The sequence below is a fragment of the Aythya fuligula genome, chromosome 17 (assembly GCF_009819795.1).
Source record: "Aythya fuligula isolate bAytFul2 chromosome 17, bAytFul2.pri, whole genome shotgun sequence".
Classification (NCBI taxonomy): Eukaryota; Metazoa; Chordata; class Aves; order Anseriformes; family Anatidae; genus Aythya; species Aythya fuligula.
In genome coordinates this window covers 3,360,225-3,383,476 of record NC_045575.1, presented here as the reverse complement: position 1 = coordinate 3,383,476, position 23,252 = coordinate 3,360,225, and the positions used below count along the sequence as shown (strand labels likewise).

At 50.0% G+C, this 23,252-nt stretch overlaps 1 protein-coding gene across 5 annotated transcripts; it reads left to right on the top strand.

The window, feature by feature from the left end:
• The first annotated feature begins 7,924 nt into the window (after nt 1-7,924).
• On the top strand, nt 7,925-23,242 carry CDK2AP1 (cyclin dependent kinase 2 associated protein 1). Of its 5 annotated transcripts, none has more exons than XM_032198975.1 (4): nt 7,925-8,228; nt 18,542-18,648; nt 19,520-19,646; nt 22,414-23,242. In XM_032198975.1, exons 1-4 carry the CDS (start codon nt 8,162-8,164, stop codon nt 22,479-22,481), a joined length of 369 nt encoding a protein of 122 aa, XP_032054866.1. In that variant the 5' UTR covers nt 7,925-8,161; the 3' UTR covers nt 22,482-23,242. The 5 variants fall into 5 exon arrangements, with proteins under 5 accessions (XP_032054866.1, XP_032054869.1, XP_032054868.1 ...); XM_032198978.1 differs by lacking the exon at nt 7,925-8,228 and adding an exon at nt 9,658-9,860; XM_032198977.1 differs by lacking the exon at nt 7,925-8,228 and adding an exon at nt 10,396-10,706.
• The last annotated feature ends 10 nt before the right edge of the window (nt 23,243-23,252 follow it).

Sequence of the window (23,252 nt, the reverse complement as noted above, 5' to 3'; positions counted from 1 at the left end):
ATCTTACAAAGGGGAGGAGAGTTTATGAAAGCTGTATCAAGATTGGGAAGTATCAACTCCTTTATATTCCATGCATAGCATGGAAGCATCTTTCCTATGTCTGGGATATGTTTGGGATAAACAGGCTAATCTAATCCTGTCACTGTGAATAATTTTGTGTTGATTTTTATTCTCTTTTTCCCCAAATCCAGAAAAGCGATGATGCCAAGATTTCAGCAATAAATGAAGATACCCAAAGCTCAGAACTTAGGTAGTAATTCTCATAAAGCAGCAGACTTTGGTGTGTAAGGGAGAAATGTCTTAAGATACTGGATATTTTGTTTGTTTGCTTTGTGTGTGTATGAATGTGTGTTTGTATTTACGTATTTAATACACCTTAAAAATGCCAGAGAGGCAGCCAGTGAGCTGATGGCCTCTACTCTTGGAAGTCCCGGTCTAGTTTATTTGTTCCTTACTTGAGGTCCCGTTACACACTTACAAGCCAGGAGAATTGATTGTGCCTGCTGAATTCACAGTGAATTGCAGGGCACGAAACAGAGATCTGTATCAGCTTAGCCAGAGCGGCCAAGTTAAGTCATGAACCAGGGTGCCAGCACTTTAATTAGTTCTAGGTAAGATCTCCCCTGAAGTTAGTTGGAGTGAATAAAAACGGAGATGTGAGCAACGAAAGCAGAGTGCAGATCTGGGCCTGCCGCTGCCTCCACAACCTGCTGGCACTGCCCTCAGTGCAAGAGGCTTTGGGAGCACCCAGTGCTGCGCCACACTCGCACCTCTCAGATGGGGCCTTTCTTGGTGCCAGCTCCTACCTGATTTTTTTTGGGGGGAGGACTCAATTTGTCCATCCACAGCTTGGGCCTGGGGGCTGCAGGACAGCAGCTGAGCTGTGCACGTCCCGCCGGCCATTTGCTGCTTCTCAGAGTGGACTTGAGCCAACACTGGCATTTCCTTCCTTCCCTGGCAAGAGAAAAGCCTGTCCCAGGCCAGTGTGCTCCTGGGGAGGGGAGGATGCTGTGGCCTCCCCTTTCTGGGCAGCAGCAGGAGGGCAGTGGCTCCTTCAGGGCTTTGGGGGCTTTGCACTGGGCTCCTGCCTCAGCCGTGTTGTGTGGGGCTGCTGTCAGGTCTCTGAGCCTCAGCCTGCACTATTTAAATTACAGGTGATGCTTGCTCTTGTGACGAGCATCTGCCAGGGCTGTAAATCCTCCACGTCTAGGGTTGTCCCTCTTGCTCCCCGTGCACAGAGAGCCCCAGGTGAGCTGGCACAGCCGCTGCCAGGCTGGCTGGTGGCTCCATGGGGATAACACACAGCATCTCTGCTCCAGGGAGACCATGGGGGAACCTGAGCCTCTCTCTGCTTCTGTATGGGGAGAAGGGGTTTGCAGGCAGTATCACACAGCCTGCCTGGAGACCACAGCCCATCACTGACTTGGGACTACGTTCTGCAAGAATCTGCAATGGCGTTGCTGCAATTTACCCTCAGGTTTTCCTCCTTCCCCCTTCTCCCTGCTCTGCTCTCCTCTCCCCAAGTTGTTGTGAAGCTCCACATTCCTTTCCTCGCAGTCATTTCCATTTTCCATCCCTGGGCTTTGCTTCTACTCTCTCCTCCACTTCCTCTGCTCACATGACCAATAACAAAACAATTGGGGATGCTCCCATCAGGCTCGAAGCTTGATGTCACAAGGAGGCTGAGGGACTGGCGAGTTGGTGTCCCTCCATTATTTGCTTCAGGAAGATGTCGCGGGTCTGGTGACACTCGGTTTGCACTTGGAAGGGTTTCTGTGAAGCCACAAAAGCCAAAAGCTTAACCCCAGTGCATGGTTCCAAAAGGAAACGAGATCCTGCAGCCATCGCAGCTGTCACAGGGCCGCTTATTGCGCACCACTCGAATTTGGGCACGGGGGTGTCTGACACCGCCGGTCACAGCCCACGAAGGGGAAGCACTTCAGGCGGCCAGCGCACAGTTTTGCTGCGGATCCCTCCACTTCTCAGCTGCAGAGCAGGTTCAGGAGCTTTCCCAGACAGGGCTGGGATGAAAGCAAGTCTCCAAACCTCGTCTGCCCCAGCCAAAGGGCGGGGTGCTGCCGCCTGGGGCCCACAGGGCGGGAGGCAGAGGCAGGGCAGCGGTGCCAGCTGACTGCGCCCTGGGCCGCGCCGCCCGCCTTGGCTCGGCCTTCAAGGGCTTGGGAGTGGGAGGGAAGCAGGAGTCCAGCCCGCAGGGCAAGAAGGGAGAGTCCTTGCAGGCAAACTGAAGGCATGGGGCAGGGTGGAGCCCTTGCCTGTCTGGGAAGACGATGCGGGATGCTCTGCAGGCGGTGAGCTGTCCCTGCGAGCAGAGAAGGAGGAGCAGCCTCGGTGGAGCTGCCAGCCTCTCCCTCCCAGCAGGGCCGTCCTGCTGGCTGCAGGGCTCCGTGCCTCTATTTGCCTGGGCTTAACCAGCAGACCGATTTCCTTTCCGTTCGTATTTTCTTTGCTGGTTTTCATTGGAATCTGGCTGGTTTTGATATTGGTGCCTGGTGCTTGCTCGCCTGGCAAAGAGGAAAACTCTCATTAGAGAGATTCCAGGCCTGCGCTTTTGTGGCTGAGGGCTTGGAAACTTCTCAGTGCCGGGCTGCGGTCCTCCAGGGAGACCTCCAGCCAGAGCAGGAGGGAGCAGCCTCGTTCCTCACGCTGTCTCTAAGGCAAACCCAAGCAGCATTAAGGCCTCTTTATCTTAAGCATTTCCAGTCCCCTCTGACACCTTCACAGGTGCTCGTTTTTCCCTCCTTCCTGCACACGCCATTTCTCAGGCACAGCATCCCCCTCAAAGATGGAACGAGCCTGGAAGCAGCTCCTCGGCCCATAGGGCAGCACCCGCGCAGCGATGCCGAGCAGCTGTCTGCCTGGCAGGGCTGTTCCACTTGGCAGACAGACAAAGGGCTCAGGAGTAGGAGGAAAACAAGGCTGGGAGGGAAAAGTCGCTCCAGATAATATGGCATCTGGCCTGGGAGGAACCATCTGAAAGTGGGGAGCAGGGCTCGGCTGGGAAAAAGTTTATCTGGCAGAATTTATGGGGGAGTCTGTCCGGAATAGGCGTCCAAACTTATATCCAAAATCACAGCGAGCCTGTCTGCTGATGCGGGCCAGGCGCTGGAAGAGGATTTCCTGGGGCCTGGCTCGCTGCTGCTGCGGCAGAGTTCTTGGATTCGTCACGCTGCATCGCAGCCCTCCTCGCAGAGGGTCTCCGAGGGCTGCTTCCCGCTGGGGGGAGCAATCCAGTCCTTTCAGGGGTATTTCAGGGAGAAAAGGTATCAGAGTAGAACTAGGGAATCTGTATTTCTATCCAGGATCGAGTGTTCCTTGTGCATTTTGATGAGGACGGGGCAGTAAGCAGCCAACATCAGCCAGAAAGCAGATTATAGTGGAGGGATACCAAGGGCTGTCAGCTTTCTCTTGGAAACAAAATGAGCAGGACGGAAACCTGGAGGATGCAGTTGCAGGGAACAGAGACAGCAGTGTGAGGAGCTGTAGCAAGCTGATAAGGGAGCAACAATGGAGCCCAAAAGGATAAAATGCACAATTTGCCCTCATTGTCAGCGTCCCAGACGACCCTGGGAGCATCCCTGGAGCAGGGCCTGGGGCAGGAGGTGTTCTGCACCAGGAAGTGCTGGTTCATTACGATCAGTGAGGAAGGTGTTTGGCTCTGGAAAGTGTCTTCTAAAATGTTATTTGCTAGCGCTAACGCTAAAAAGAAAGAGAAAATAGCATAGATAAACTTGTGTCCCTTCAGATGCAGGAATGTGAAGTCGTTCAGTATTGAAAGGCGTGCAGCATGCCCGGGTCTGTGGAAAGAGTTAGCCCATTTTCGGTCATTCAAGCTGCTACAGGCTTTTCTGGAAAGAAAACAATTCTGCTTGTCCTTTCTGTCAAACAGAAAGGATGTTCACACAAGAACTTTCCGCACTTCTAGATAAAGGCAAGGCCACGCAGGTGGTGTAATCGCTGGTATGAAGTGGGACTCGCCTGCAGGTTCCTTTGTTGTGAGCTGGCCAAGGTCAGCCTGCAGCCACGGAGCTGTGCAGCACAGCGCGAGCCCAAAGCCCAAGCCGTACGTGCAGCACAGTGCAGCATGGCACAGGCCTGGGCTTCCCCAGGTTACCCGTGGTGCTGAGCCCCCAGAGCTGCTGGTATGTATCAGGCAAAATAAGCAGCGCTGCAGGAAGCTGCTTTGCATGTCTTTGCCCCAAGACTGGGTAAATCCTGCTGCAGTCACTGCATATTCCCAGCCTGCAGCCTCGCCGATTTGGAGGGAGCAGCCTCGGGGTATGCATCGACCACTTGTGCTCTTCAAAGGGGTTAAACCCACCCACACTCAGGAATTCAAAGGCTTCATTTTCAGCCTGGGCCAAGCAGGGACTTTTCACTTTGTTTTAGACATTCGTCTTAGTTTTAGTACCAAAGAACAGTTTGGAGACTTGCAGATGAAATTAGTGCTCAGAAACTTGTGGGTACCTTTATGTTTATTCTATTTATGATGCTGCCTCCCTGGAAATGTGGGGATAAATATTTAAATATGAACTCCCCGCAGAAAAAGGAACAAACTTCCCATATCTTTCCTCTCACTGCTGCATGGATCTCTGTGGTGAGTGTCAGAAAATCCCCAAGTCACTCAATTCATTAAACTTGACAACAATTAATTACATTGAAATTAATGCACGCATGTAATGTTTTACATGTCAAAGACATACCAGCAAAAAAACAGGGGCTTGCTGTGCCATCTTTCATTCTTCTCATTGTTCATTTCACCCAAGAAGATAAGAAACAAGACTCGTTTACACTCTATTCACAGGTCTCGTCTCGGAGTGTGCTGCAGCATAGCTCTGCAGGCACTGATGGTTATTAGTTTGATTTCCAGATGCAAGGGGACAAATGAGTTTGTCTTGAAGCATGGGCCAAGGCCCCTCTCTGCCTTGGAGAGCCGTCCTGACAGCCAGCTGCCTGCGCCTTCCAACATCACACTTTGCATTTGTGCTCCCTACACCCTTGCCAGAGGGGTTCGGCATCCAACCTCGCAGAGCTTTGCGAAGGGAAAACCTCCTCGATGTCAGTCAGAGCTTGGCTGAGCAGGGGCTGGAAGGCTCACTCTGTGGAAACCCTGGCTGTTGAGTATTCCCAGTGGTTTGGGAGGAGCAGAGGTGAGAAAGTCAAACCAGGAGAGGAAACTGAGATGACACAAAGGAAAAAAAAAAAAAGGGGGGGGGAACAGGGCGAAAGCTGCAGATCTTAACACCACTGAGAAAGAGGTTGGTGTACCTGGAAAATACGGGAGATGTTGTGGCAGCTTGTGAGTGGAATTGCAGATGACTGCAGAGACAGGCACCTCTTACTGTCCATTTTCCCTTGCTGAAAAACATAGGAACATTTATTTTTAAGTTACTTCTTAGTGTGGAGAAGGCTTGAAACATGTCACGTGTGAGAGAAAATTGCTCTGCTGTATTTCCTGCACTATGACTTGGCCACTTGGTGATTAAGAGCTGCTTTTGCTGTCAGTAAACAAGGCTGTGCCATCAGTTTGCAGAGCAGAGACCTGCAGCTTGCTGTCAGCAGCCTGGAGCACAAAGGCTGCTGGAACTGTAGCTGCTACCCTCAATGCAGGGGCAGAACAAAATCCTCAGCAGTGCAAGCCATGCCGTGATGCAAAAGAAGTTGAAACTGCAGGCAGCCCCTCCGAGGGAGCTCGAGTCTGTGGTCACCCAGCTAAACTGTCATCCTGGGGCCCAGGCATGGTGGTGGTTTTATTGTGGCCACACCTGGCTCAAAATAACTTCAGTAAAACTCCACAGAGCACATGGCAGATAGGAAGAACTTGTAGGTACTTCCTATCCAAGCCAACGTCCGCGGTATCTGCAAAAATCAACAGGCAGCCAGCAAAGGCAGTTGGAGCTTGCATAACTTCAGAGGCCAAGCAGTAAGACCAGGAGATCGTTCACCAGGAGAACAGAAGAGCAGACATAAAATACTGAGACTGAGTGATGCTGTGGTATTACTGGGTTCCCACTTACAGGGCAAGTACTCTGGCCCTACAAGCCTGAGCATCTCACGCTAAATCAGTTTCCTCCAAAGCTAGTAATATCTTGGGCTGAAAAAAGGTTAATCTTTACCAAATCATCTCCTTATGCCACCCCACCCATGTCCCGGAATATCGTATATTTTTAAGCCATCATTATAAAACCAGGCAAAACACAGGAGATCTTGTTCTTCACAGCATTGCCCTGAGTGCAGTTTTTTAGAGTTGGTGCAAAGCCGTGAAAAACACGGCAGGCTCTGAACACTCCCATTTCGCACTCACTTGGTGTGGCTGTAAACAACCACGCAGCAATGGAAAATCCCAGTGTGGCGTGCCCCTCGCCTGCAGGACTTCGCTGCCCGTCCAGGAACCAGCAGGCAGGCAGCGATTTACAAAGCTGAATGCGAAGTTTTGGGGATGCAGACTTCTAAATGACACAGTGCAGGGTGTGAGGGTTTACCTGCAAAATCTTTCAGGACTCATGAGAATTACACTCTTGAAGCCCTGTGCACCGCTGTCAAAATACTGTCACTAGCATATAATTCTGTGCTTGGGGCTCTCAGGTCTCCTCTCTGAGAGGTGAGAGCACAGATCACTTGTAAGAGTAATCTGTGCTACTCTGGGCTTCACCACAATAGCTGCAGTCGTGCACTTGGACGTGAGGTAAAATACAAAACTGTAATAAATTTATGTATGTCCTAATTTTCAGGTGCTTCTTTCACGCAGCGTGCAGTTGTTAGGGCATGAGCTGGGGAGCTCAATATCTGGCTCGCTCAATTCTTCTCCCTGCTGAGGAAATCACCCAGCTGCCCCACGATTTTTTTCTGTGTCTGTGTGAGGGAGATGCTCTCTGCCTCCCTTGGCAGAGCAGCCCTCGACCAGAGATGCTACAGGCCTGAACCAGCGTCACTTCAAAGGAATTTGCCCCTGACTTCCAAGGAGTGGGACTGGGCTCCCTGCCTTTGCCATCTCTGGCACTGAAAGCAGCAGATAGCACTGGGCAGACGTTAGCCTGGGCAATAAAACTGCAGGCACCCTCACTGCTCCTGGAGTGGCTTCTGGTAAGAGATGGGGGTCTCACCTTGGGGGTCTCACCTTGGGGGTCTCAGGTCGGGCAGTGTACCCTCGGAGGGGTTATCCACCTCCTGAGTGGTTGTATATTAATAAAACCCCAGCAATGTAATGATGATAGAGGATGGAAGATGAGTTGTGGAGTGGCAGACGCAGGCTAAAAAGCTTCATAATTTATCCCGCAAATTTAGAAAAGTAAATATATATATTTGGTGGGCAAGCTTACAGCTGCTCACAAGCAGAAATCGAGTCCATTACGAACAAAAATATTTATTTTTTAATCCCTCAGAAGCCGCAATCTACCGTCGACCTTCAACCTTCAGGCGGGTAGATAATAAGCGGTCTGAAAGAAAGCAAAAAATAAAATAAAATAAAGGCGGATTTTTCCTTGGCGGCATCCGAGGGGAGAAAAAACCCACGATATTCTAAAATTATCAACAGGTATTTTCTACAGAAATCGGTGTGTGTGGGGGGGCAGCGCTGGGCCCGGTGAGTGCGGGCGGGGGGCTGCAGCCCTTCCCCTCACGGCGCGGGCAGGGCCGCGGCGGAGGCGAAGTTTGCGGCCAAACTTTGCGAAGTTGATTAAAACGCCCCCCCCCCCCCCCTCCCGGCTTCTCTCTCCCCCCCTTCTCTCCTCTACCGCCTCCTCTCCCCTCCTCTCCCCTCCTTCTCTCCCTCCCCGCCCCGGCTCCTCCGGCGGCGGCGTCCCTGAGGGGAGCTCCATTGTCTGGGAGGGGATGGCGGCGGCACCCCCCCGCCGCCGCGCCCCCTCCGCGCCCCCGCCGCGCCTCGGTGCGCGGGGCGGCGGCGGCGGGCGGCGGGCGGCTGCCTCGTCTCCCCTAAAGTTTTGGGATCGGCGTCTCCTCATGATGTATGGATGATATATTGCATTGTGGGTGTCAATATAACTGACGGCCATATTTGCCGGTGCCTGCTACCGCTGTAAACAACCCAAAGTGTCTGGGAGAGACGCGGAGACGCTTCGGGGAATTTCGGGACGCCTCTTCTCCTCCTTCCTCCTCCTCCTCCTCCTCCTCGCCCCCGCTGGCCATGTCTCTGGGAATGTCCTACAAGCCCAACTTGAACGCCCACATCCCCGGGACTCCCCTCACCCCGGGTAAGTCAACTGGGTGCCAAGTTTTTGGGAGGCGTGCGGCGGGGGGCTCCGCCGTGCCGGCCCCCCCCCACCCCAACCCCCGGCAGCCCCGCGGCCAGCCCCGGCTTCGAGTTGCGGTGCCCGGTCCCGCGATGGCGGGGCAGCCAGCTCCCCGCGCCCGGCTCCGCGCCGCCATTACCGGGCGCTCGCCCGCCCCGCGCCGCCCCTCCGCGGGGGCGCCGCGAGCCGCCCCCCGAGCCGCCTCCGCCGCCTCAGCCGCCGCCGGGGAAGGGGAGGAGATGAGGGAAGGAGGGAGGGAGCGGGGGGGGCTCTCCTCCGGCCGCCGGCTTTTTCCTCCATGCCCGGCTCCCCGGGGCGGCTGATTGATCTGGATCAGGAATATTCCGGCGGCGCCTCAGCGAGGACCGCTGCTGGCGGGACGCCGCAAGTGCCGCTCGCCCCGCGCCTCGCCTCGCCTCACGCTCCTCAGGGGCTGAGGGGCCGCCCGGGACCCCGGCCCCGCTCCCTCCGCCGCCGCTGAGGGGGGTCGAGGGGGGGTCTCGGTTCGGTTCCCCGCTGCCCCTCAGCGGCCGAAGCTCGGCGGGGTGGCCCCAGGCGGGCGAGCCCTCCCCGCTCACCCCCAAATATTTTTGGAAGTGTGTGTGTGTGTGTGTATGGGGGTGCACGGGAATTCCTCTTTATTTCCCCCAAAACCACTCCTTATCCCCCCCACACACCTCCTTGGATCCATACGGGAGCCTTTCCAAGTTTCCTCTCTGAAAAGTTTCCTTGATGGGATTAACTTTTTTTCCTTTTATTTATTTTTTTTCCCCCCTCCCCTTGCCTTCCAGAGGTGAGGGCGGGTGCGTGCTGGGGTCTGCGCCTCAGGGTGCGCGGCCGCCCCGCTGCAGCCCGAACAAAGCCGCAGCAGCGATCGCTCGGCTCTGGGATAATTTGGAGGGGATCTCGCTCGTATTAAACCGAACCAAAATGGAGAAGTTTAAGTGCCGACTTAAAATTAATATTCCCGTCTCCCTTCCCCTGCTGCGCCAGCCGGTGGGGATGCCACCAGACTGTCCGCAGGCAGAAAGGCTGTTTTTTTTTTTTTTTTTTGTAATTTCGTTGATTTTTGAGAAGGGGAAAGTTTGGCTGCTCGGTGTAGGAGGGAGGGAGATCTTGCCCCGGTGCGTGGTCGTAATCCTGGGATGTGGGTGAACGAAAGGGATTAGCGAGGTGCACCTCTGCCCTAGCTATTGGGAGAGCGGCGAGCTTATTTTACGGTGAGGAATTGTCACCGGCTGGTGCAGGAGCCGAGGTCCCCGTGCCTCAGCTGCCTGCGTGCGGGATCTGATCCTGCGTGCTCCGATCCTGCTTGGAGCTGAGCTCGGTGGGGCTGCGAGCGCCGGAGGGCTCGGCGAGCCGGGCGGCAGCGTGGGGATTGCCGTGGGGCCGCGCGCCGCCCCGCCAAGGGGGTCAGGAAGCAGGGGATGTGCTGAGGATTTTTGACAAAAAGCAGAAGTGTCACTGGAGGGCGAAAAAAAAAAAGAAAGAAACAAAACAAAGCCCAGCAAGGGAAACCGTTCTCCTGCCGGCTCCCACGAGAACCTGTGCCTGGCGCTCCGGAACAGCCGTAAAATTGCAGGGGGAACAAAGGTGGTATTTTGCGGTGGTGGGTGAGGGGTGCGGGTTAGGTTGTGCCGCGGGGGGACCCGGGGCTGGCTGCTCTGCTGGTGAGGGCTGCGAGCTTGCCGCTCACGGCACGAGCTGAGCGGTGAAGTTTCTGCCTCCGGTCCTCCTGCTGCCGTGCCCGTGTGCTTTCTAACGCTCCTGCTGCGATCGGGGTTTTAGATTCTTTCAGGCAGTTTTATCTTTCCTACCCCCGCTTCCTTTTTTTTTTTTTTTATCCCCCTCCCGTAATGGCAAGTTAGTGGCAGTTCACTGTCATGTTAGAACTATTCTTGTCTAAGTTGTCCTCTCTCCTCAGTTCGGATCATCCTCAACACCCCCAGAATCTTTTCAATGAAAGAACGTCCTCCTCGGAATCCAAAATGGGCTCTCTCTTCCCTCCCTGTCTTCTGCCATTATCCTCACGCACCAGCTCTTCCTCTAGCTAGTGGTATTGCCAGCACCGTGGCCTAAGGCCAAGGGAGTTAGACAAAGCAGTCCTTGCAGTTGCACATATCGCGTTCGGAGTGATATGACTGCAGATGGCCCCCTCCTTTCTGGAGCTTGATTCTGAGTTGCAGGAGATTGCTTCGCTATTGTGCTTGCACTGAATGCCCCCCCAGCCAGGAGCAGAAATCCCAGGGTCGCTTCTAAACCTGGGGTGAAGGAACCCCCCTCCCCCGTCCTGCAGAGGAGAGGAAAACAGGAAATCTGTCCCTTTTGGCCTGAAACCAGCCCTGCAGAAGCCTCTCCGTGTGCATGCTGAGTATTTTGGTCTCAGCCGACGGAGGGCTCTGGCCAGCTGTGGATCTCGCAGGGATTTTCCTCTGGGAGGTAACGCCGCTTCCCTGCAGTGCAGGGCTTCTGGTGCAGGAGTGCTTGGGCAGGCTCAGCTCCTGGAGCCGCGTCCTCGCTGCAGAGCTAACTCCTTTCAAGTTTAGCCCGAGAGCGGCTGCCCTGCGAAATCGTGCTTAAACTGCGCTCAGTGAGTGGCCCGGTGAGGTGAAGCAGTCGTGCTCGGTGGGTGACTGTGCTCCGTCCTGGCACGGGAGCGTGCTGGGGACTGGGAAACCTGGGCTGGAGTCCTGGGGGAGAGGGGCTGCCTCGGGACGGGGGCAGTTTGGGAGGAAGGCTCCGTGGGCAGGTCGGGGATGGCTGCGGGTGAGGAAGACGCAGCTGCTCCGCAAGTGAGTCAGGATGCTGGAGGCATCCGGGTGCCGACTGCTCTGCCTCACACCAGGCTGTGGGAAGGAGGTCGTGGTGGCGCAGCAGGATTCGGTGCCTGTTCCTCCTCGCCTTGCCCGGGTCACTGGTGACACCCTTCAAGGGGTGCCTGCAGCCAGGCTTGTAGTGTTTTGGCCAAATTATCCATCTCCCTCCTGGGGTGCCTGTGCTCTGGGAATCTGCCCTCTGCTTTTAGTGCTGTCGCTTCCAAACTGCCTGTGCTCGGGGAGCCCCATTTAACCTCCCTCTCAAGCACCTTCCCTGCACGGCAGGTAAGCAGGACCTGTGCTGCTGCGGCTTTTCCTTCCAGCCTCACCTGGCCCTGCCGTGTCCCAGGGGAGCCTCTGTTACCCTTTCTAACAGCAGCGTTTTGTTTTTATTCTCTTGCTTATGGTACTGAGCCCGGCAAGGCACAGCTTCCTCCTCGCCTTGTGCTTTATATTGTTCAGCTCAGCTCCTCTGCGAGAGGGCCGGCCACTGCGCTGAGGTAAAGAGGGGCTTCTCCATCGACTTCGGTGGGAGCAGAGAGCTTTACAGCAGCCGTGCAGTTTGTAGACTGCTGGTTTTTAGTTTATATTTGGGCTGGGTGGTCGCAGTCACTGCCCAGATGGCCGCTCTCAGAGAGCTGTGGTCAGCGGCTCCATGTCCAGGTGGAGACCGGTGACGGGTGGCGTCCCTCACAGGGCGGTGTTGGGACCGGAGCTGTTTAATGTCTTTGTCGGTGACGTGCAGCATTGTGGGCACCCTCAGCAAGTCTGCGGGTGACCCCAGGCTCTGTGGTGCCATCAGTACCTCAGAGGGGAGAGCTGCCACCCAGAGGGACTGCCCAGGCTCGAGAGGACAAGAGCCGGCACCGTGCACTGGCAGCCCAGCACCCAACAGTCCCCTGGGCCTCATTGGAAGTAGTGTGGCGAGGGAGGGGATCGTCCCCTTCTGCTCGCCCCCGTGAGGCCCCACCTGGAGGGGCCCCAGCGCCAGAAGGACGCGGAGCTGCTGGAGCGGGGCCAGAGGAGGCCGCGGGGTGCTGGGAGGCCGGGGCGGCTCCGCTGTGGGGCCAGCCGGGAGCTGGGGGCGTGTGGCCGGGGAAACGATTTTAAACCAAACAGGGCAGGTTCAGGTGAAGTGTTGAGGAGGAATTTTCACTCAGAGGGTGGCGAGGCAGAGGAGCTATGGGTGCCTCATCCCTGGGGGTGCTCAAGGCCAGGCTGAATGGGGCCAGGGGCAGCCCAGACCATTCTGTGATTCCATAGTTCTATTATTTTCCCTGTTTCTAGGCATTTTCTGGCTCTGTCGGAGATATTAACCAGCATTTTGTTCAGAGTATGCACAGGTTTGAGAACAGTAGTTTTAAGATCCAGAAGCCAGCAGAAAGAGCTTGGGGTATTCCCTTGGTTTTATCCCAATTCTTGCAAAAATGGCAGGCATGGAGACAAACCCCTACTCCTGTAATAAAGCTTAAAAACCTGTGTGTGTAGGATCTGAGGAAACAAATTCCATCAGACTGCGACAAGGGAAGGAAGGAGCTGTGCCCTGTGCAGCAGGCACTGCCTCAGCTGAGGACCAACGGGGCTGACAGAGCACCTGCTGCACCCCACAGCGAGCAGGAGCCTTGTGGTGAGCACAAATTCTCAGCACAAATTCTCGCTGAGAGGTGAACCAGAAAGAACTTCCCGAACCGGGGCTGTTTCTTGCAACTGGAGAGACCAATTTCATCCAGTCCTGCAAGGTGAAACTGAGCACACTACTGGGTCATTCCTTATTAAGACTGCAGTGCACACTTGCATGAGCAAATGCCTTGCTTGTCGCCCTTTGCAGACAGCTTAGGTTTCATATTGTCCAGATTGAGAAGCTGGTTTTTAGAGTGGGAGTGCTGGAAGGAATGCTGTCATAAGCAATACAGGGAGCAAAGTGTTCACGTCTTAGCAGAGGGGATAGTTTTTAGGATACGTAGCTGATATTCCATCCTCAAACCCTCAAGATTCAATCTGAAATTTGCTGGTTCCCTGTTTACTTGAAATCCACATGAGGTAAAGAGCAGGCTGAAAAGAAACACAGTAAGCATGTTTCAGAATTAGCAATTTTTGAGTGGACTTGTTGGGACATTTAGAAAGCTGGCACTTTTGGCTTTGTCTACCAGAGCGCTTAGGTTCAAAGCAATGAACGGTATGGTTTTCACAACCAGCAAATCTCCTCATCGTCCCCACCCACCACTTGTTGGTTGAGTTACAGGGTGGTTTTGGTTCATGCAAACTTCATTCCTTTTGCATAAAAGTAAACCAGAAGCTGCGCTCCAGTTGTGCAACACTGGCACTGCATCCTTTAATGGGAACATAAGGCCCAAACCAAAGACAACTTCGAGCCATATCCGTGGTGCAAACACTGGTCTGGGGGACCAGACTAAAATCTAGTCCTAAATCCTACCCCCTCACTCCAGCTACATGTGATATACACGTCTTAAATGCTTAGATCGTTTGAACCATTCCCATTGTGATTCCCCCTCAGTAATGTAGAAATTGCCCATCTTAAGCTAGAAAAGAAGAATGGTGGGGAGTCTGAGGGACTGTCTTTTGTTTTTCTGATTAAAAAAAAAAAAAGCGAGGGAGGAGGAAGAAAGAGCAGACATAAAACATGGCCATTATCCACATGGAAAGATTAAATGGAACGAGAGTACCAGAGGAAAGGCCCAGAGTGTGACAGATCAAAAGAGCAAGGCCTCTGGCTGTTACGGTAAAGAATGTCCTAGTTCTTGAGAACATATTTATATGTGTGTGCTGGATTTTTTTTTTTTAATGAAATACTTTTATTCAAAGAAAGGTCTGTTTCTACCACACGGGCTGTTTGAGGGGGGAAATAGTGGGTGAAAATCTAACTTTCACAGCCAGTCCTATAAGGAACGTTTTGTGCGAATGAGAACGGGGTCCATTATTTTAAATTAAAAAAAACTTTATTGGAGGGCTGGGGGAAATAGGGGTTGTCAGCATTTTTTGCTCTGGGTTGGCAGCTCCTGCACAGCTCGGTGTGTTGCTTGGCTGTGCCGTAGATCTGCTTGTGCAGACACGCATGTGGTGGCCCACGGATGGATGAAGTTCAGCTCTCGCTGAGCTTCAGCCAAAGTGTGTGGAGGGCTAGGGAGTCAAATGTTCTCGTAGCCAGGCAGAACACTACAGCCGTGTTTCAGGCTGTGTGCAAACACCCGCTGCAGAAGCAGCTGCTCTGCGATGGGTTTTGTCTCTCCCCAGGCTGGAAGGTACTTGCCCTGTGGTGTACGTTGGGAGCAGCTCACGTGAACGCTCCTCATGTGCTCTGCTGCAAACTTGGCCATTTTAGGGCAGAAGTTACATCCTCGCAGGGAAACTCCTGGCTGTCTCATCCTGCATACCTGCAGGGATCTCTTCTTAGATACCATCGTGTTCCTGAATACAGAGTCAGTAAAATGGCAGGAGCTTACACATGGAGCTTTTTAGGACCTTACAAAGTGCAGGTGGTAGAGAAACACATATCCAGTGGGGTTGGCTCTACTTGCCTAAGTCAGTTTTATGGGAGTAACTTGTTGAGTTGAGGAGCTATTCCTGATTTTTCCTTGCTGTTTGTGCAAGTTAAACTGGGTGCTGTAGGAGCTGCGTGGATGCCATGGCATCTGCTGGGAGCAGATCAGGTAAGAGTACCCCCAGCGTTCCTGCTCCCACCGTTTCCTTGCGGGGTGCACAGTAAGCTGCCTTTCCAGTTAATTCTCCAGCGAGCAACAGCAATTAAGAATTAAAACTCAAGACTGGCAAATTGGCTCGGAAGCAGTAGCGGAGGAACCGAATGGATCCCTACAAACCTATTGGAAATTAATGGGGAGATTCCTGGTCAGTGGGAGTTCCGGCTAACAAAGGTTGGTTCTTGGTCCTTTGTCTTCCAGGGTGTTCAGTGGGGCTCTGAGAGACCACTGGAAGGAAGAGATCTTGGCAAAAAAATCTCATTTCTTTTTGCTGTATTGTAGACCTCTCCCTACCCACCCATTGGTAAAGGGTAATATTGATTAACAAGAAAATCACCGTATTTTTGTGGGGAAAAAACCGCTTCTGTCAGTCTTCTGTGTGAATACAGAAATAAAAGACATTGTTGGCACAAGAATAAATGGGTATATAAAAGGTTTTGTATACATTTAATTAGGAAAGTGGAGGGAGGAAAGTGTGTACATTAATTTAGGTTTTAAACAGCAGCAAGCGCTGAGACAATTTGGGAGGTGATACACGGTGTCACTCGAATTCAGTGCCAAGCACACTCCCTTTTCGATCCTGTCAATTCGTAACTGTCTTGTCTCCATTGTTATTTTAACATGAGAGAGCAAGCCTGTTTAGATCCCCCCTCCTTTTTTCCTCTCTAGTGAATACCTAATCATCAAACTGATTTTTGACTGGGTCTTGACTGCGAGACTCGCTGGCCTAATTTTGCTTCCTAACAGTAATAGCAGTAGCTGGCGATATATTTATTTTTTTAAAATCTGAGACGTACAGGATGTTCAGACATGCAGATGGCAGATGTATTTTGGGTTAATTGACTAATAGGCATCTAAGACCCACGGCTTCTCCTTGAGATTAACATACGGAGTGATAGGTCAAAAAGCCTAAGGTCCATTACCCTGTGAGATAATAATACCCCCACAATTAATTTCAGGTTCACGATTGCATCATCCTGAATTGGGGTAAAATCGGGGATTTTTCATTTTCCTTTCCCTCCAGCAGAGTTTGAGTGGCGCAACTTCTGGCACGGGTGTGCGGAGCCCGGTGCCACGGCCAAGTCGAATCCTTTTCTTTGTTCTCCGGGCCTGCTGCTGCTGATAAAGTGGTCGGCGCATGGCATTATGTCTTATTACATTTTTGATGCAGACTGCAAAGAAACGGGTAAACTCACCATGGTTACCACGATCTGTCATTTGGCAGGGCACGCCGTACTCAGCGATGGCCTCTAGTGTCTGCAGCACAGCTCTGCATACGCCTGGGTACGGGAGACAATACAGCACCCCTGGCTGCGAAGCGGCACCCGCCACCGAGCTGACTGCTGATTCCCGTCGGCGGTGATGCTCAGACTCCAGCGGCAGGTCCTTACTCATCGCTGCCTGGTCAAAGTTCTCCTCATTTCTTTTCGTAGTTGAGTGCTGATTGAGTCATTCCTGGCTTCGTGCTCCCGTGCCGAGGCCGGCTCCTGTCCACTGCAGCGCCTTGCGTCCGCCAAGCTTGGGTTGGCCCCGGATTCACTGCTTTGTTTTGCCATGTTGTGTTTCTTGTAGGGCTTTCTCTCTTACCTCGACGTGCCCTGCGGTGTTATTTCATACAGACGAAGCACGTGTAGTTGTTTCAATCAGCGTGACCTGAAACAATTACCATCGATACTGGCATTAACTGGTAGGGTGGTGGAAAATGGTCTTGGATGACCAGGCTCGGGCATCCCGATTTACCCACTCAGCAGAACAAAAACCAAGTCCTTGCCTTGGTTCAGAACCAGTTTGAGCTCCCAGGGCTTGTGTGCATGATGGGTGACTGCCTGCAGGAACAGCTTAGGAACAAGTCCTTACAGGATGGGTCTTTTGTTTTATTGTACGTGAGGAAAAATCGCTTAAGTCTTTCTTTACTTAATCGAGGTAATTAAACCTTCCTACCATATAGCACAAAGGGTTTGTTAAGGTTTTTGGAGCATTTTGAAATCTTTGGAGGAAAGATGCGGTTTGCTGTTGTGCTGTGTTTGATAAGTGTTGAAATTCAGTCATCTGGACGTGAAATACTGGCTGAGTTGTAAGTACAGAAATCTTGCAATTGTGCATGCATTTCGAGCTGATAATGTGAAGAACTGATTGAGAGCAGAGCTGGCATCCGTGCTGTTTCTTCACAGTGCAGGAGCCGTACTCCATGGGTGTGTTTAGTTTTTTTTACCATGCTTCAGCAAAATGTGACAATTAGCTCCACGTGAGACTGTAGTAACAGAAACGCACACTGGAAAGCCAGAAAATTTAGCTTAGTTAAAGACAGAGAAACCTTCCTTTTTTTTAAGTTGACCTAGTGACCAGCCCAGTTTACCTTCGTTAGGATTTCACGTCTAGTTGAAATTAAGAACGCGCTCTCTTCTCCTAACAAAGACGCCACCACAGTGATATCCTGTGATTAATTCTGAAGTGGAAAGAGACTTCCCAACTGAGGAGAGTCTGTTCAGCAGTGCTTTTCACAAACTACTGGCTTTCTGTTTCTTTTTGTAGTGAGGGGAAACAGGGAATGAAATCGCTTGCAACTTTTAAACAAAGCTAGTGATTTACATAGTTCTGAGCCCCAGTGACTTTTGGCATCAGTTTAATTTAGATTCAAATGAAGGCTGGTGAATAAGATCTGTTCCTCCTGGGGAAGGCAGTAGGGAATTTGCAGCAAGGAAGTTTGTAAGAGGGGAGATTTTTTCCGACAGCAGGCAGGCTGTGTCTGTGCCTGCAGGCGAAGACAGCAGCATCAGCGGATGCAGGGGCGCTTAGCTGCAAGAGTGAAAAAGAGCAGCAGCTAGGTCGAACATCGCCTTCATCCTGAGTGCGCAGTCCATAACCAGCAGGTCCCCTAAAGCAGCTGTAAAAGGGGCAGCATAATTAAGGCCTTCAAGAAAACTCAAAAGGTTGCTTCTCAGCCCCAAATTCTTCCTGTTGCGGGGTGGAGAGGTGTTTTGATTCCTCATTTCTGGAGCAGCTCGCCAATGATCACATCTGAGTCTGCTTCTTTAACTCTTAGCTGAGTCACAATCCTGTATGCGTATACATATTTTTTTATAACACTAGAAAAAGTAACCATAACCCAAAGAGATGTTATTTTTCCTTAGGTTTACTTACGCCGCCCTGTTTGACTTGCTAAAAATGTTTGATATCACACAAAGAGGAATAACGCTAGCGCTCTTCACCTCCGATGTCACTAAATGAGCAGCAGATCCCATGTACCTCAACCGACTGTTCTCTATGAATAGTTTTGGCATCAGCTGAAAATAGTGCCGAGGGTAACTTGCGTTGACCATGTGATGACACTTTGAGTTGCAAAATTGCTTTCAGATAACTTGCACCGAAAAAGTAAAAATAGCCCAGTATGTTAGACTCATCTCTGTGGAATGTATATATGCAAAAATAGGGCTCCTTAATATTTGGTTTGTCGCGGCAGAACAACCTGTCATGTTACACCGTTTCACTCTTAGGCAAACAATTTGGGCTGATAATGTTGCAGGCTGTGCTATTTTCAAATGTACAGCAAACATTGGGGAAGCGTTCATTTAACTGTTCTTTTCCTAGGGAATAGTGTGGCTCTGGCATGGCGTTAGTCGGCTTAGACAAAGGTGAGAGGTTACAGCTTTAGAAAAGAGAAAAGCTACCTCAAGCGTGTCCCGATGTAACCGTTTAATCCATCGTTAGATAATAATAGATTTTTTTCTCTTTTTCTCTACAGCTGGGAGCGTTCACTCTCCCTCCACAAGTATGGCAACGTCTGCGCAATACAGACAGCTTATAAACGACTACGGACCCCCGTCCCTAGGGTATACGCAAGGGATGCAGGTACAGCTCTGCTTGTTTTGCTTTAACCAGGTCACCGACCCTACGCCTGCATGGTTTGCGTGGCTTGTGGCCTGTAATCTGAGGTGTTCCTCCCTCCCACCAAGGTTTGAAATCAAACCCAAATGGCAGACTGATTCATCACACATGTCTTGGGATCAAATTAGACTAAGCAGAGTGCTGAGTGAGATTAGTTACTAATTAACTGTTAGTCCCTTCTGAGTCACAGTGAACCGTGTCTTGAGTTATGTTCTGCTAGGAAGGGCTGTGACATTTTTAAAAATTATTTGTTCAAAAAGTGATATTCCTACACCTTTAACTGTTTTCCTTGGGCAAACTGATAACATAAGATTTACAGTCTCATGAAGTGCGTGTTACAGACATTCCTATGGGCAGCTTCAGGAATCCAGCTGTTTTTTCTGTGAAATTTGTTAACCACTTTGCAGGATTCCCCTTATCATATGGGCAGTTTTGTTTTATCTACACCTCACTCTCCCTACCTAGCTAACTCCTCCACAGAACATACATCTGAACATTGATAAAAGCAGAGAGGGGGTTAAATAAGTAGTTCTGTTTGCTGTTTTTGTAGAACTGATTTAACTTCTGTTTCACGTAAGGTTCCAATCTTGTAGTTGCATCCTCCCAGTTAACCCTGATTTTGGAAGGGCACGTAGCATTTTGTCCAACTGTAGCAGGAAGGGCAAAAAGAAAATAATGTTTATGTAACAAATAGGAAATTTTATTAAAAAAAAAAAAAAAAAAAAAGTGGCTTCCAGGGCTATTTCTGGTCCTCTGTGAATTTCCAGTTGCTGTCTGTTCTTATTGTTTTGTTTTTAGCAGCATTTAATTGAGATCAATCTACTTTCAACTACAGGGTACCAGCAGCAGTCAAGTACCGCAAAGCAAATACGCAGAACTTCTAGCTATCATAGAAGAGTTAGGAAAAGAGATCAGACCCACGTACGCTGGGAGTAAAAGCGCGATGGAGAGGCTAAAACGAGGTAAGGTTTGATTTTTTTTCAAATGTCCCATACTCTTTGTGTGCTGACTGCTTCTATACAGCTTTGTAACAGTGCTTCCCCTTGAAAGCAGACATCTGTCTGGGGCTTGTTAGTAAACGAGGTGTATTAACCAGTAACTGAAACTTTGGTATACTCTATTCTTGCTGGATTTGATAGATAAACTAGTGGCCAAATGTGTTTCATGGGCACAAGGGGATTTTCAGTTAGTAGTTTTAAGTTAGTTTAGAACCCTAATGTTGTCAGTTGGAGGTGTTCTGCCAGGTTCCTAGTCACTTGCTTGCCCCTTCAACTGCCTTTCCTCCCTATCCTCAGAAATATGCAGCCAAGTTCACTCCTCTCATAAACATCACCCACCTACTTGACCCAAGACCCTTTACTGAAGTGCATTTTGATTAGAGAAATACGCAGTGAATTACACGGTGGTAAATCACTAAGGCTGCTGGAGAGAGAGACAGGCAAAACAAGGTGGTTTTATCAGCGAAAGCTGTTCAGACCGAGATGTCAAACATACGTGATCCTGCTCTCTGTGGAGCGTCGGGCTGCTTAGGCTCCATTACCTGCTTCAAGTGGATGTCATTAGGAGTCCGCTCGGAAGGGACGCAGAAGCTTTTAGGCCTGGCTGATGAGGTCTCTTTAGCTTTGCTTAGTCAGCTAAAAGGGGTCAGAGAAATGCCCTTTCCTCGCAGTGTAAAAGAAACCCCCACATTCCCCACTGCTGACATCAGCTTGACATTGTCCCCTGCAGGGGACGTGCAAGGGATATTTCTGAAGGAGCAGTGGGACATTCCGCTGCTCCAGCTCCTGGAGTGACCCTGAATGCCACCGACAATGGTTGCGCTGGCAGCTCTGTCCTTTGCCAGTATACGGAGTTACCTTTTCCTCCCTTTCCTTGGTCCTTGTGCTGAGTTTGGCTCATTCATTCGAACCTGAATGGGAATGTTATTGTAACAGACTAACTTCACCACCTCGCAAATCCCCCTTACCTTCACTCAAGACTACAAAGCTTTATTTAAGGCTCAACCATTACGGGAGAGTAATATATCTGCCGTGACATGCAATAAAATGACTAGTAGCTGTTCTGGGAAAGGATGCAATAAAGTCTGCTGATGAGTGGTAAGTGGAATCTGGCCCAGCTAAAATCAATGTTGCTGGAGTCTCTCTTTATTGCATCGCCTGAGTCAGTATTAATAGATCATGAATGGCAATAGGCTAACAGGGACAACCTGAGAGGGACCGGGAGAGACGCAGACGTTCTTTGAACAGAACAGTTCAGTTAGTTGAGACAAAGCTGTTTTGCTCCTTCCTGCAGCGAGTCTTTACTTAGCTAATGTAGGTTTAAGATTCAGTGCTGCCACTGTGACTGACTTGCAAATGTTGCAGAAAATCCAAAATAAGTACTTTCTGCTGCCATCTTTTGGTCACAGACGTACCTCTCTTTGCATTTTGGGAGCCATATGGCTGAAGGAGCATGGGCAAGTGTGAGAGTAGAAATGATTGAGAGTAACCATGTGACTGCAGCCTCCATGGCCATGTGGAGGTTATTGCTGAATAAAGTCCCTGTCCCCAGCTCCACCTGCTTCTAAGCACAAAGGCTGCTGACCTCTAAAATTGGCCAAATTCCCAGTGTTCTACATAATTCAGGGTAGTTCTGCTGCATAAACTGGGCGTCCTGCCACCCGATCCAGGCCCAGTATACTGGTTTGAGTGTGCATTTCTGCCTCCCACAGCTGCGGGATGCAGCTTTACTTGTCTGTGTCGATTTAACCCTCTGCAAAGCCTGGCACACATCAAGTCCCAAATCACTGCTCCTTGGATGTAGAGGCTGCTCTGGGCTAGCAGCCTTCTAGAGACAGAATCTATTACCTCTAAATACAGATGAAACTTCATCTATTGCCTTATTGTCATTTGTCCACCCTTGTTAAGGAGCACGAATGAGCAGAGAAATCACCCGTCTTTTCCTGACATTAAAACATAACCTTGTTGGAGAGAAATCTGTCTGTCTCCTATTATAAAATCTAACTCGAGCTCTACTCTTTGGGCAGCTCTGTGAACATGAACCTAGATTCAGATCCAGGATTAAGACTCAAGGTCCAGATTGCTGGAACTCAAGGCAACAGGACTCTTAGTGGAAAATTCCACATTATGTCTACCAGATTAGAGTAGATATGGCAGCATGTAAAGCAGCGATGATTTACACTGGGAGCTGAGTCAGTGTTAGGAGGTGACTTTCTGCACACAGCATAAAAAATATCCTCCTATATTTACAAGAGATGCAACTTGTGTTTAGGCAACTTTTTGAAGGCTTGGATTCTAATGCATCCACTTGGAAAATTATTCCAAGGTATTAATTAAGACTTTTAGACCTTGCTAAAATAACTTTGGATTTCTTTCACCCCATTGTAGCAAAATAATTGACAGGTTGGTAAGATTTATTTTTTTCTAATTAAGTCCCTGATTGTAAATAGACCTGCACTGCATGTTAAGCTGTACCTCTCACTGCAGACCTGCAGAGCTCATAATGCTCTGATGGCTGGTTTGGGCTATTTTCAATTTATAATGCCAGTTTGGGAAAGCAAACTTCTTTAGCAGTGGCTGATGTTAGGTAAGTGAAGGATCTCTCCCTTTTCTCTGGCAAGCTGTGGTAGCCTTAGCAACTCAGGACAGAAATACATAAACCTTTCTGTGGACTGTCATTGCAAATGTCACCTTAATGAGATCATTTAAAATATGTCCAATTCTTTTGCAGGCATTATTCATGCTAGAGGATTAGTTCGGGAATGCTTGGCTGAGACTGAGCGAAATGCAAGATCCTAGCCCACCAATGCAGTTGCAAGATTTTCCATCTCTTAATGAAGAAAAAGTAATACCTATTCCTTTTGACTCTTGAAACGTTCAGACAAATTCCTTTATTTTGAATGTTTTATCTTTCTTTTTTTGCCCTTACAAAAATGTATAGTTAAGAATGATAAAACAAGGATTTTTCGACTTACTGAGGGTTTGCATTTTGTAAAGACATTAAAACTCCCTAAAATGTTTCTAAAACATGAAAACTGAACTGCATGCAGAGGAATGCTCTCTCTCCCAGGCTATATTTCAGTTCTCTTTTTATCCAGTCACGGTCCCATTCTGTTTATTTTAATTTTCACTATATTCACTTAACCCCAAATGGTCAATCTTTCAAAGTTTGACATAAGCTCTAAGGATTTTTTTAATAAATGCAGAATAGCATGCTGTACCTAGTAGTCTGCTATGTCACAATTTGTCATACAGCATAGACCCTGCTTAGAAATAACCTTCCCCTCCTCTTACTTTTCCTTTTTTGTTCGTTTTGCATAAACATTTGCATGACTGTTAGTGCTTTGAAGTCCATTTAAAGTGCATGAGTTATATGGAAAATAGGGAAACCTATTAAATAATAACAACGTCCTGAAAAGCTAATTTCTACATTAAGGCTGGAGATTTCAGTTTGTTTGACAAAAAAAAAAAAGAAAATTCTGGATAAATTACTAAAACTGTTATTTGCATCTTTGTATGTATTTATTACTTGATGTAATAAAGCTTATTTTCATTAACAATTTGTATTAA

Bases quoted from the DNA above. Each gene is read 5' to 3' on its own strand.
- CDK2AP1 (XM_032198975.1), top strand. From the start codon at position 8,162: ATGTCTCTGGGAATGTCCTACAAGCCCAACTTGAACGCCCACATCCCC. The intron at 8,229-18,541 runs GTAAGTCAACTG...TTTTCTCTACAG, and splicing joins CGGGACTCCCCTCACCCCGG to CTGGGAGCGTTCACTCTCCC. The intron at 18,649-19,519 runs GTACAGCTCTGC...TTTCAACTACAG, and splicing joins GGTATACGCAAGGGATGCAG to GGTACCAGCAGCAGTCAAGT.